At 45.8% G+C, this 14,332-nt stretch overlaps 1 protein-coding gene across 1 annotated transcript in view; it reads right to left on the bottom strand.

Annotated features, from left to right (window-relative positions):
* The window catches only part of HCN4 (hyperpolarization activated cyclic nucleotide gated potassium channel 4), a 106,153-nt gene that overhangs the window by 24,668 nt on the left and 67,153 nt on the right, over positions 1 to 14,332 (bottom strand). The window contains exon 4 of the mRNA XM_063347193.1: positions 9,500 to 9,718. Within this exon, the coding sequence (XP_063203263.1) occupies positions 9,500 to 9,718 (219 nt within the window). The remainder of the gene's footprint in view (positions 1 to 9,499; positions 9,719 to 14,332) is intronic.

Raw genomic sequence — 14,332 nt, 5'->3', positions numbered from 1 at the left:
TTTCCTTGCCCTACTTCTGAATATAGAAAAGATCCTGCATCTGAGAAGGGCTGCTCCCAGCCCGGTCCTGGCGTTGATGCCTCTTTGAGTCCTCTTTTGGTCCACACACATGATTTTTCAGAGCTTCAGAAAATCCTTGATTTCCATTTTTGCATCTCCGTTAATTCAAAGACGCACACTTTGACACTATGCCTACCGACATGGGCATGCACACATAACCTACTGTAATGGAGGCATTTGGGATGCTTGTCTCCCTCTATCCACAGACAAATACACATTTCCTATACAGAGCTCTACTGCTTGCATTCTTCCAGAAACAGGCTGCAATCACGGTGGGACAGAGTTTAATCTTGGTTACAGTCTCCACATCTGGCCTCCATGGAAGTCAACAGAGATGCACTTGTGTAAGACAAAGGAGAATCAAGCAGAGTAATGCATTTTCATTTAAGTGAAAAATTATGAGACTCTGACAGTATTTTGAGTGCTGGTAGTATATATCCTGTGATACTGGAGTAAGATACACATAAGCAGCCACAACGTACAACGCTGTGGCGCTCTCAAGTGGATTAGTGCTTCATGGAGTAAAGATCAAGCCAGATGGAGTGTCTTGATGGGACACAGTAGCATCTTTGTTTTATTTTCTCTGACGTATGATTAGGAGTAAAACAGTGCAGCTCCCCAGCATTTAGTAATCATCAAAACCAAATAAATGCCGAGTTCTGTTTTTTTTGTCTTTTAAGCCATTCTTATTCCCATCCTTGGGATTTGCTCTATGGACAGATATACATCTTACTCAAAATGATCAAGACACACATTCTCATGGAGCCAAATGACTCTAGGAGGAAGTGGTTTAAGGGAAGAAAAGGGAACTTTTGAACGCAATAAAATCATGCCAACACTGCTGCTGCGATCTCTATTGGTGTCCCTTTGCAGAGCTCCATGCTTGATCTTATTTAGCATGAGTCCTAGCAAATATGATTTTGCTCTTTTCTCTTCCTGAAATTTCGCCGAGAACTGTAACTGGTACAGGCTATCGCAGTTTATCCTGAGTCTGCCAACACTTATGAACGCAGTTGGCTCTACATACATACTCATGCTCATGAGCACTGCCCTGCTGTTTTTCAGCAAGAATACAGACGTTCATAAAATTAAATGTGCGCAGGGCTGGCTTCTCCACAGCACAGGGAAGTGACTGAGAGGAGCTGCACTCAGGCATATGCGGTCCTTCCCATAGCCTCCAGCCCCCAGGCAGCCAGAGGACAGGCTCACAGGTGAGGCTGAAGCAGGAGCTGGATTCCCTCACAGAGGAAACCACAGGAAACTCTACCTGAACTAGTAAGCGGGCAGACAGCTGGGGTGCCTGCATGAGGGGGGTGGTAGTCGGGGGGTATCAGAGTGTGGTACAGGCAAATTGCAGCAGACTGGTTAGGAATTGGTGCTTATTTCAATACCAGAACAACTCGGACCACATCCAGCACAGCACCAAAGATTATCAGGGCTACTTTTGCTTTCTGATTAATGAGCTAAATTTAAGCCCACGTCCATCTACTCTTCAGTTTTGGAAGGTATTCAATAACATGAATTACGCAAAAAGCTTTAGATAATGTCCTGGTTCTGAGTTCTTCCAAAGACGGGGTAATTTTTGTAGAGCTTTATCTCTTGCTGTGTTAGAATCATAGAATCATAGACTCATTCAGGTTGGAAAAGACCCTTAGGATCATCGAGTCCAACCATCAACCCTACTCTACAAAGTTCTCCCCTACACCATATCCCCTAACACCACATCGAAACGACTCTTAAACACATTCAGGGATGGTGACTCCACCACCTCCCTGGGCAGCCTATTCCAGTTACAAAGACCACAGACACTAGCACAAAATTCTTGGAGCTTTTTTCCCACTTTCTATACAACATTCATTACACTGAGGATGGCTGTACTGATCAGGTGCTGTAGCTGCCTCCCCTTGCTGTTAATCAGTACCTATTCAGGCCAGGATTATGCTTCAGACAATCCCATTTCTGGGCTGTGAGATGACAACAGACTGAGTAGGGTCAATTATGAGCCTGATGAAACAGTTGTTTAATTCCTCCCATGGGCTGCATTGCTGCAGTGGCCACAGTGAGGGAACCCCACCACGGGGGATGGTGCCATCAGCACATAGCGCTGAGCTGGCTGTCACACACCCAGAGGACAAGGTCTGGCTTTGCTGCAAGTAATGGAAATGTCTGACAACTTCAGGGGTCCTGGGAGAGCAGATTCAAGAACTTTGCGACAAACCTCTTTGCATTAAATGTTGTGAGCAATGCCCCGTTTGTCTGCTCTTACAGGTGCACAGTCTTAAGGTCTAATCCTGCCCATCATGGCAATGGGGTGCAATGATGAATGTATTATGTACAAACTTGTACCTCATGGCTACAGAAACAGCTTGTTTTCCAAGACTAGCTCCAGCCTGGGAAAGGCACCCGAGGAGAATGCCTTGCTAGCTTTGAGAAGTCACATCCTAGCGTTAAGTCTGTAGTCCAGCCTTTTGGACCTGGTTAATGAATCTTTTATTATTCATTAAGCACTGTGAAACTCATATCACAGGATATTTTGGAGATGTCAGTCGTGTCACTGGATCCACATATTTGGAGGTGTGATGGGGGAAAAGAGATTACTCTCATCAGAAGAGCAGAATGAGCAAGATGAGCTAAAATCTGCCACCAGACAAAGGCCAGAGATGGGGAAAAGGGAACAGTGAGTCTGTGCAATTTGAAATCAGTATTGCTGGAAGCAGCCTTTTGCCAGGAGAGATGGCTCAGCAGGGAGCTTAGCTCTTCGCATTATGATGTATTTATTTATTTATTTACAGTTCAAGTGCCAAAATGAATTTCAAAACTGATAATGAAGTTTGAAATCCCACACTGGGATATGAAGAACTGCTGAGGCAACAGCACTTTCCTTTCCGTGACAACACACGCAGTGCTCGTGCATGCACAAACATACTGCTCCGACCAGGCTGTCATTGCCATCGCTCAAAGAACAGAACTATCTGTCTGGCTTCCACTCCCAGAAATAGGATGTCAAAATCCTAGCTATAATCACACTATCTCTGATACAGCAAACCAAGATGAATTCCCAACGTAAACCTGCTGACAGAAGGCAATCTACAGGGCAATTTCATTTTTCCTTCTGTAAAGGTGTGCTACAATGACACCACAATGTTGCTGACTCCTTCCTTCCATTGTTTGCGTGAGCACAGAGTGGGTACTGCACCTATTTCTGCACTTCATGGCAGTCAGACACTCCATATAGGCACTGCCACCCATGAGATGGACACACTCCCACACCTGGGCACTGAACTGTCTGCTTTAAGTGCTGACTTATCACCACCGTGTAGGTATCCAGAAGATATGTTTTGCGGCTTCAAAATGGGGCTTCTCTGGGACATATGGGTAAACTATTTCAAGGAATAGTAAGTTCACCAATAAAATATTCTTGCAAGAACAAAAACTACTCGGCCCCAGATTAGTTAAGACCATAAAGGGAAGGCAATTTGCACTGCAAGATGTTTTTAAAAGAAAACATTAGGGTTTCATTCAGAAAACGTTTGCATTTTATAACCAACCCAGGATTCTTTCATGAAGAAGATTAAATAACCTTAAAACAATTGGCACAAACTTCTGATTTTTTGGTTGAGCTGAACAGAACAAATCATTATTTATACCACTCCATTACCTATTTCTCACAAACGTTCTTTTAAGATTGAGATGGATGTGGTATCTGTAAAAGGACAGCTGCCTCGCAGCACTGGATGCACAATCCTGAGCCAGCCATTCTCACCGAATCTTGGCTGCTCACTGCCTGAAAGCACTCAGGGACTTTAAATCAGAGTCAAAGGATGATATAAGTTGGAAGGGACCTCTGGGGGAGTCATCTGGTCCAAATCCCCACTCAATGGAGGGCGAACTTACATCAGGTTGCAATTTTTTGGCAACCTCCTTGGACCTACTATCACATGTGGGTGGGGACGCAGAGAAGGTGGGGATGGGGGACCCTTTATTATTCCAGCCATTCTTTAATATGTCGGGGGGAAGCTGGACCCCTCCTGTAAACTTAAGCTGCATCTTGCTCCTTTCACTTGCTGACTCTGGACTGCAAACCAGCCAGAAAGCCCAATCCTGATTACAGAAGAAGCTACCTAGAGGCAGTGCTGAGACACCGAGCCCAGTGCACACCAGAGGCCCTTCCTTCTAGACACAATCAATAAAGCACATAATTTATTAGCCTTGTTATCAACCCCAAATGCTCTGACAGTAACATGGGACATAATAGTTCTCAGGCCACCTCTTAACAGACTGAGATAATACACAACTAGTGCAGTCATAACACTCCAAACTTTTTCCAATTAGAAAATCTGATTAAATTTTGCATTTGATTAAATTTTCCAGACACCTTTAATTTCTGGAGTGGTGCACACTCCCTACCCTCTCCTTCACACACATTACCAGAAAAGTAAGGGAGCTTTGCAGCTTTCCTGACATACAGAATTGAGATGTTAGCTCAGGAGGGGACTTCTCCGTTACCCCTTTGGACTCTAAGAATCTGGGAATGTCACCTGAGAACCTATGGACATTGGTGACCAATCATCTTGGGAACAGCACTTCAAATCCTGTCCAAAGTGGCAACGAACAGGAAACCTCCCATCTGACAGGTCTGTGGCAGAGTAGATGTGGGAATAATGGCACTGTTTGCCCAGCTCCAAGCTAACAGAGCAGCTGACACTAGTTAATGTATCTGCACGATGTCGTCCCCAAGGTAGCACTGGCTAAACCAACCCTGGAGCCACAAGAATTAATATAGCTTCGGTACAGTGCTGTGCTTGGGTTAATTAGCTCTGCTTAAAGAAGGGGTGAAGGGGGGCTAATCAGCAAGGGCATGTTGCCAGGCTAATGTGATTATACTGTATCCAGGACCCCAGCTAGGATTTCTGCACGAAATTCCCTGCACGCATTCATTTGGAGGCAGTTCGGAACACTGAACTGCATAGTAAAATGGCCTAAAAACACAGGAGGAGCCACGAAGGGTCAGGCTGAGGGGTCCTCTCACCTTCAGGCTGATCACAAGGGCTGAAATGTTGATAGTTGGACAGTAAAGTACTTTTTTGCTCTGATAGCCAGACAATGGGATAAAACTGTGGCAAGAAGGACTGTGCTGATGGTTAAGCAGGGCTGTTTCAGGAACTGAGAGGTGATGTCATTATTGCTTCTGTAGGATTTATAAAGTGATTCTTTAGTGTTACCTGCTTGACCCCTTGCAACTGTGCTACAGCAGGTGCTTCTTCAGAATATTGACACGTGAATATGCAAGTATCTAACCTATTTCAATATATATTTTAAGAACAAAAGGCATTGAATAGACTGTTCAGGGGGAAAGAGGAGCATGGAAATGAAGGTGGAGAGCAGAGAGCTTGAGAGAATGCCAGTGGCAGACAGATCTTGAGGAGAGATGAGGCTCTGGAAGGAGAGATTACGGCTTTACTGGACTCTGCAATGCTGACAGCAGCAATTCCTACCTCTCATCAGTCATTCTTCCGTACGTACCTGAGAAGATAACACAGGAGAGTTGAGCCTCTCTGCAGGATGCCCATCACTGCTTGCATCCTGCTGGGTTGGGAGAGTGAAGCCCAGAGTCTCTCTCTGCTTTGTTCCAAGGAGCATGGCTGCAGTAAGCAGCATAATCACTGCTCCCAAAAGCCTCAAGGTTAGAGAGTCTGCTGGGGAGGATGTGTGTGTGTGTGTGTGGTGACTTGACATAAATATTAATCCAGCTGAGCTTTGGGATTAGAGAAAGAAGTTAATAGGGGAACCTGCAAAAAGCATGAAAATAACTTGCACATGAGTCTAGCTTATTCACCTCCTTGTGAGCCACAGTTACTGCAGGTTGCGGGGTAATTTCATAGTCAATTATGAACTTACATGTTAAGGCTTGAGCTCATCCAAGAATAGCTGAAAAAGAATAGCTGAAAAGGGCCTTGCGCCTCTGCTCTTGCCCATGGAGATCCTCCACCAGCACCCAGCACCAGCTCTGGCACTCCCTGGACTCAGTGGGTACTCTGGCACTCACTGATTCAACCCACTAATCTGGCAGAAAAATAATTTGGAAGAAAGAAATCAGCTCAGTCAAGGTCTGAGAAGTATGAAAGGTGGCGCACAAGAGTGAATCGGTGCAGTTGAGAATAGTGGCAGGGAGCACTGGGTGAGAATAGGTACGTGAGGCTTCCCCTCTTTGGTCAGAGCTGCCGGATCAATTCGGTTAGAACACGGAACTACACAACATGATTTTGGGAAATTTTTCTATCAGAATCCTTCAGGATGGACTTGTAATAATATTCTCTCACATGTAGAAAATAGATAGCAATCTTGGGTGCAAAGGTATTTCGGAGTTAGACACCAGACTGAGATTAAGAGATAAGAGTCAGCTCCTGGTCCTGCACTGACGCTATCTGTGACCACGGGCAAGTAATTTCGCAGCTCTGCTAAATTACTTAACACACTCTGCAATGCAAGATGGGGCAGACAGGTCCCTTCTAACTTTGCCACTGGGACTGGAAATAGAACAGTCACTTCAGAGTGCCAGATCTAAAGAGCTATTCTGATTTAGAGCTTTTTAAGGGAGGCACAGAGCCAGACTTACATGATGGCTGTGCCAGTTTTGGTGCCTGAGCTGGTGTGAGTGCTCTGTGCCTCATGGGACTCTCCACTTGGACTCAGAAACCTTGGCACCACACTGTCTTGGAGGCTGCAACTTCCCTCTCCAAATTCTCCATGCTTCCTACCACCCCATCAATCCTATATGGCTTCCCTGCCTTGCAGAAACTAGCATAGCATGAAGTCAGATGCTACAGGCGGAGATTTAGACAGGACAGGGATTGAGTGTCCAAATGTTCGATAAATCCAACCCAGGGTGAGACAAGCCTACTACCGAAGCCAACAGACAGCACATCTTGGCTTTTATTCCTCTTCTCAAAAGCCCTGTTTGTACAAGGGAAGAACAAGCTGGTTTGGCAGAGATCTAGACAATACAAAACCTCATCACAAACTCACTCCTGAACCTTGTCCTGAAGGTTGCACAAAGCAAAGTCTGTCCGTACAGTTCTTAGCTATAACCTTCTGTCCTGTTACTATGTTATTTCTGCTATTCCTCTCCCTCCCCACTGTCTCCCCTTTCTTTGCTACTCCCAAAACAGCTCTGTAGCCTGAGCCCCTGTGGAGGTGAGAGGCAGAGCCCTGTTTGCAGCCCAAAGGTGTACTCAGCAGAAGTCTCCAAACTGCCGCCTGCTTCTACCAATCGACCTGCAAACTTGTTGAGATTCTTTGCTTATAATATGCTTCAACAGACACATTGTCCCATGAGGACTGAACTAAATTGAGTTGCAGGGCTGCAAATCACGAAGCAGCCTCATTTTAATCATGGCTATTCAAGTGCTAAGGAATGCAGAAAATAAATACATATTTGTTTTAAGGCCATCATTTGTCCCATTTGCAAGAGGAAAATGAATGTACTCAATCCCTGAGGTTTTATTCCTAGGAGAATACCTTGGGAAATGAACCTGCTATAACCACTACACACGAAATACACCCTTTGTTAAATCCTCTACCCACTGCTTTTGTCACAAAGCTTTTCTCCCGGATCGATTAACCCTCTCATTCACATCTCACACTTCTTCCGCCACCTCAGCCACAGTCCCTGCTGGCTTAGTGGTGACTGATTTCCCTGAGCACTGACTGGAATCCAGCTTCCAGGGTCAAGTTCTGCCCTTGTCTTCAGGCCTGGCTGTGGAAAAAAATTCTAGTGCCCAGTCCTGCAGGTGTAAATTTGGTGGCGGCTCGGTGGACCAGGTGGTTGGATTTGCAAATCAGTCCTTGACTTCTATGCTACTTCAAACACATTTGAATAAATACTCTGCATACACAAATTTGATCAGCTTGCACTCCTAGCGCTGCAGTGTCCTTCTCTTTGGCACACCTTACTTCTCAATTAGAATTAGTCCAGCCAATCTGTAACACAGTGGTAAAACTCTATACAAAGCCCAGTGCTCTAATTGCATCCCAGTCCTCCCCACTTCTCCTGGGCTTTTTATCTCTTTCAGCTCTAGCTGCAGTTTGAGACCCTCCCCATCCTCAAACATGAGTCAGCCTCTGGTCTTCTTTGCTTGCACTCTCTGCGCTACTGCAAGGTCTTTCTGTGGCCCAGTGTTATAATTCCCATGTCTCAAACCTGTTCCTAGGTCATCTAACAAGTCCCTTCTCCCACCTCCTCCCATGTAGCAACTTAAAATTCACCTTTCTTATGCCTGTGTCTGCTAGTTGTACTTTACCCACTTGAACAACAGCTACCCTTGCACCTAATCTAACTGCGCCCATCAGGGTCAGAATAGGGCTAGCACCTCATTCTTCCTCTTCTTAATCTTCAGATCAAATATATCCATAAGATCCTGGCCAAATCATGTGCTTGCCTATGGCATCCTCAGCCCTACTAATTGAGGGTAGTTGCCTTTGTTGATGCCTGAAATCAACCTGTCTTTGCGGCGAAGTCCCTTTCTCATCTCTAAGCAACACAAGCTCTTGCTCTTCATTACGCACAGTCCCTCTTCAATTAGCTCTTCTGTTCGGTGGAGGTGCAAGCCTAGGGTTCAACCAGAAGTTGAAGGGAGAAGTTTTGCCTGTCTGTGTCCTAGAGGGACAAGTATCGTTGCGCCAGCAGCCCCTTTGCTTTAGATAACAAAACGTCATTGTGCAGACAGCAATGTACCAAAGGCATGGAAAGAGGGAAGGAATCGATGCGGTTCCATGAGTTACCCTTCATTGGCTGAATCACGCCGACAGACCCTGTATGCCCCTTACCATCTGACAAATTCACAGTGTTGCCTTAAATCCACCACCACCAGTTACTGCCGCTGCAGTGGTAACCTGATCAGTTGTGACATTTCTGTCTGTGCCCTACATTATGCAATTCAACAACCGTGCAATTAATTCGATAGCTACCTGGGGAACCTGTTCAGAGCTCCTGAGCTTTGATCTGTGCTTTGGGGTTTGTTACGTAGTTTCACTCATGAGCACTGAAGTGAATAATCTGGATACTTTTAAAGAAAGTACTTGCTAAACAAAAGCTGCACATTCTGGAACATTCACTTGAGATTTGAAACAAGATCTCGGAAAGGAAAAAGTGACTTACAATTTTAGATACCAGTGACATTGATAATGTTGATCTAAAAAGATAGTCAGAGACAACAAAAATCACCCACTTGCTCTACCATTATTCATCTGATCTTGCATCTATTTCCTCCTGAGGGTCTGTATGAGTGAATGGATGGGTATGAATTACCAATAAAATGCCATGGTGACAAAGACACCGCACTTTTAGCCTCTCGCATGGGTCACTGATGGCCCTGGCTTCCTCCACACAGTGCATAAACCACCCCTGGGTGACATAAGGGTTGCAAAGCCCAGTCCTTACCTTCTCCTGGTACTGACGCCGTGAGGAGTCCAGAGACTGGATTAGGGCTGTGGCATGGCCGATGAACATGGCATAGCAGGTGGCACCGACAATCATGCTCAGCATCGTGAGCCACACGTCTGACATGCCAACAGGCGCCTGCTGCCCGTAGCCAATGCAGAGCATGTGACTCATTGCCTTGAACAGCGCATAGGAATACTGCTTCCCCCAGGAGTCATTCTAAAGAGACAGATAGACAGACAAAGCTTTAGCAGTGGGACAAGACATTCTCTGGGATGAACACATTTCAGAAAAGGATATCTACCATTAGACCCAAAAGTCCACGTTTAAAGCACCTTTACATGATAAACAAGCAATTCAATTCTTTGATGGCTTGGAAGTGCTGGTCGCACTTGATTTAAAAAAAAAAAAAAGAAAGCCCAAATTTAGTCATCCAACATTAACTGACTTTGGTGAGGGTTTTTTTACAGATTCCATGCACTCTTTCCAGCAAAACTTTCCAGAAAGAAAGCCAGACAGTCTGACACACTGGTAACCTGGGATAAACTGAGATGATGCATTGAGATATTTTCAAAATGACCCACGTGTGGAAGAAGGAACTGAAGGAAATGATTACTCCACTGGAAAATGGACTTTAACAGAGAAGTAGTAAAAGAGAGCCTGAGCAAGGTTGCCAGCGGGAAGATCTTAGAGTGGGGAAAATCACTCCCCAGCAATTTAGGAAATGGTCAGGATCTCTGGTCATTACCTGAAGAGATGGGAAGGGCAGAAAATTAAGATGATAATGTCCAGATAGCAAGTTCTCAGAGTAAAACACGGCTTTTTTCAGGGAGCTGAGAAAACTACAAATGGTCTCATTTGAGAGATGCAATAAACCACTGTGAGAAGCCATCTGAAGTCAACGGCTTCTTTCGGACACCCTGTGCTCTCCCACTCCAACTAACACAAGATGCACCTCAGCAATTACATCGTGGGATAGGGAGAAAAAACAGCATAAGTTTCATGATTATTCTGATTAGCCTGAGTTCATGGAACAGCTCAAGGTACATTTACTATCCTGTGGGTATTATATGCTAGCAAGTCCTTGCCACAAAACCTTGTAAAGTAAATGCACTGTCATCACACACTGCTATTACAAGGTATGTGAAAAAATACCTCTGCTACAGTGACATTCATTGCAGCACATAATCTGTACATTCATCAGTCTTCTCTCTGTTCCTAGGAAGGTGTTAACATTATGGATATAGCTGTGCAGATACATATACCATGGCAACTTAGAAGGTCATTGTATGGAAAGCCTGGTTTGTGGCTTGTCAGACAGACAAGCAATATCTTTGTGAACTCCATTCAGAGAGATGCAGCAGCCTCAGCACCAGTAACCAGTGGTGCTGGGAGCCCTGGAGTTTACCAGACACCTCCTTGGAGGGATCTAATCACAATCAGGTGATCAGAGGCTGATGACCTCTCTGCAAACAGCTGCTGGAGTATCACTAATGTTGATGGAAATTTTTCAGTAAGCTTACCAGTAGTAAACAGAGGCAAAGCATACTGTTGCTGTCTGTGAGCTGTGGCAAAGAGCTGGAACCTCTGGAGAGTGTTAATGCTTGGTTAGGAGATAAGCACATGGACAAAGACAGGTGATAGTGTTACCCTGGCCATATTCAGTTACATTATGCAACACAGGCCTAATTCACACTGCAACAAGAAGGGCAAAGCGACAGAAGGGACAGCGAAGCGGACACAGAAATAGCACATTCACAGCCCCAGAAGAGAGTGCTCCCTGCTGGCGCCAGCCTGTCTGGGCTCACCTCCCTAACAAAGCAGGAACCTCTTCACCTCCTGCACTGGAAAAAATTACCCGTGAGCCAACAGAGAGAGAGAAGGGACAATGTGCCCATTGGTGTCTCTATTCCCGGCTATGCAGTTGGCTTGCCAGTGTGTGAGGAGCCGCAGCCCAAAGGGCAGCCAGCTACAGATAAAGGCAAAGAGCATTTGCACTCTGCTGCCTGTACAGTAATGATCCAGCAGGATCCAGTAGGACGGATCCAACCACAGGGGTGCCTGAGGTGTGAGCACCAAAGGAATGAATCTGCTTGCTCCTTTGCATCACCCACATCTATGCTGTGGTTCCTAAAGTCTTGGTCGAACAAGTGTGGGGCATCCATTTTTCCACCACCCAGGTTTTGCGTCATGTTGCAGACCAACTTCTGATCTGTGAAGGCATCAAGCATCTCACACACCTTACACAAGCATCCCTGCATCTTCACTGTTCACATTTCCAGGAGCCACAGTCCTTTCCCTCAGCCCTGTAGTACTAGCAGTCACAAAATTATGGCCCCTGCACTTACAGAATGACAAATGCTGTAAACTGTATGTCTTCAGCCCATTTATTGTCCATGCTTCAGCAGGAAAGTCATCATCCTGAGACAACAGGCAGGAGCAGTCACACTTGACCAACCTTTGCTTAAAATGGTGCCTCACCTGTGAAGGTGAGCAGCACATTCACAACTCTGCTGGGGTCGAAGTAGTAGTTCAGGGGTCCTGTCCCATCCCTTCCTTGTTAAATGAAATCCTTTCCCAAGCAGGAACTTCTCAATGGGCACTGCAGAAACGCTGCTGCCTTCGGAGTTCAGTGTGGCAGGAGTTTAACAGGGCAGCACAGCTCCACCACAGAATTGAGAGCACGGAGAAATGAAATGACGAGTTGAAATTCCAAAGGGAATTTGGGGAGACAGAGTAAGAATAGCTAAGCTAGAATTGGATAAACCAGGAAACTGGCTGCCAGGGTCTTTAATGGCCAGTAATGACCAGAGCCTAAGAGGAACATCTGGGTCTCAGGCAGGTTCAAGTTTTAAAACCCATTCTTCCAGCAAATTGCTGCTCAGGAGTGCTGTTTACAAGGAAGCTTGCCAGTGTTTTGTAGGAATTAGTCATCCAAAACTACAACATCCAACATCAGTGAGCCCCCGTAGCCTGCAGAAATACTTCTGGCTCCCTGGGAACTCTATACTTACAAGTCACAACCCCAATTCCCATCAGCAGCACGACTCCCTGTGAGGACAGCCTGCTTTGTGCCAGACGGAGGAGATCGCTGAGTAATGACAGACTGAGGGGTGAGAGCTGGAAAACACGGAGTGTTTAAAAAAATCCTGAGCAATGTGGTCTGCTGGGAGAAGAGATCAAGGACTGCTGAAAGAGAGGCAATTCCATGAAGGGGAAACCTTTCAGAGCAATTACCTTTAAGGTACAACCTCTGAGCTCTTTGAGCATCTGTAAAGAGCACTGGATCCTCACGGCACAGTCTATGTGATGACTCTTTGCTTATAGGCCTCAGCATATCTTTAGTTTTTAAGCCTGCTCTACACTCTTTTGTTGTCCACAGAATGAGCAGGCAAGTCGAGGATGCAGTACTTTAAGCCAGACTAGTAGTAGTGGTTCCAAATGTGCTGTGGCCACAAGTTTACCAGCATCATGGTGCTTTATACTGACAGCTTGTTTCTGTAAGAGCCATATGCCTATACTCAATATACCACTATAGCGGTTGCCACGGTGGGAGGGTTGCACTACTTCAAATATACTGGAGTGGCTAAAATGGTCCATTAGGGTAGGTAAATGAGGCCTTAAACTGCTGAAAGAAAATGACTCCTCGTTAACCAAATCTCAAAGCAAGCTAAAATGGAGCTACAGATCTGTGCTTGAACATAGTCAAGAGGGATGTTACCTCAGACACAGGCCAGGCACTAAGAGCGTTTGCAAAAGGGAGTTAAAATTACTTTGAAGCAGTTTCTCAGACTAGCTTTTTTTTAAGTCCACATTGGCAGGACTATAAGGGTTTCTCCGGGATTATTGTCTGGACTGCATTGCCTTTGCTCAGATCCACCCTTGAATCTTGGAGACATATCCCTGGAACTTTTCAAAGGCAGTATTGGGTTCTGCAGTACCTTACAGAAGCACCGAAAGAAACAGTATGGTGTCTTACAGGATGTTCTGGGTCTGACGTACCTGGTTGAACCCTCACAGAAGAAGACTAGACAGAGAAAAGCAAAGACATAAAGTACTGGCAAATTCTTGGGGTAGGAGCATAGTCCACGGGCACAATGTTATGCCTGACTTACACCACTAATGTTTCACAGTATTAAGGAGCTGTCTGTAGTGAAAGGGCTTATGTCAACCTTGTGAACTCCCACATTTGTCTCAGCAGTGATCTTATCTGGCCACAGAGTTGTTACTAGGGGTTTGCTACTGCACACCACTTAGGTCAAGCTGTGAAATAAGGCCTCTGAACATCACTGCCTTCCCCTGGACAACACTGGGCAGGGAAAGCAGACCTTTTGATGCAGTTTAAAGGAAGGGAATAGTGGGACAAGAAATGGAGATGATGGGTCAAACTTCACAATGGACAGAACCGCCTTATTCTGGGCTTATTTCCAAGAGCTTTGCATGGCTTTCATCTAACAGAAGAGATTTTTCTTAGGACTCTGAGTGCACCAGTGTGTTTTAATTGCCCCAGTCAGCCTTGCCTGGGACCCCCGCCCATGCACCCATTGTTCCTGGAGCTCCCTTTCAGGCCAGGCCTGGGCATCCAGGGCTTGCTTGAGCAAGCTGTACCTGTGCCCAGCCCTGGGCCCTGAACATACATATGGTTTAGCCTTGTTTCCAGCCTTGCCTCTGACCCCATCTCTTGCTGCTCCTAACTGGACTCCCTGGGTAGACCCTGGACATGACTGTCACCCTGCCTTCACTGTAATGGTCAGTGGACCCTCTTATCACAACTTCTGCTCTGCCCACCCTGTTTCGGACCGGTAGGACTGTGCCCTAGTTGGCAAGGGCACT

The sequence above is a fragment of the Chroicocephalus ridibundus genome, chromosome 9 (assembly GCF_963924245.1).
Source record: "Chroicocephalus ridibundus chromosome 9, bChrRid1.1, whole genome shotgun sequence".
NCBI classification, from domain to species: domain Eukaryota; kingdom Metazoa; phylum Chordata; class Aves; order Charadriiformes; family Laridae; genus Chroicocephalus; species Chroicocephalus ridibundus.
This window is presented reverse-complemented; position numbering and strand designations above follow the sequence as displayed.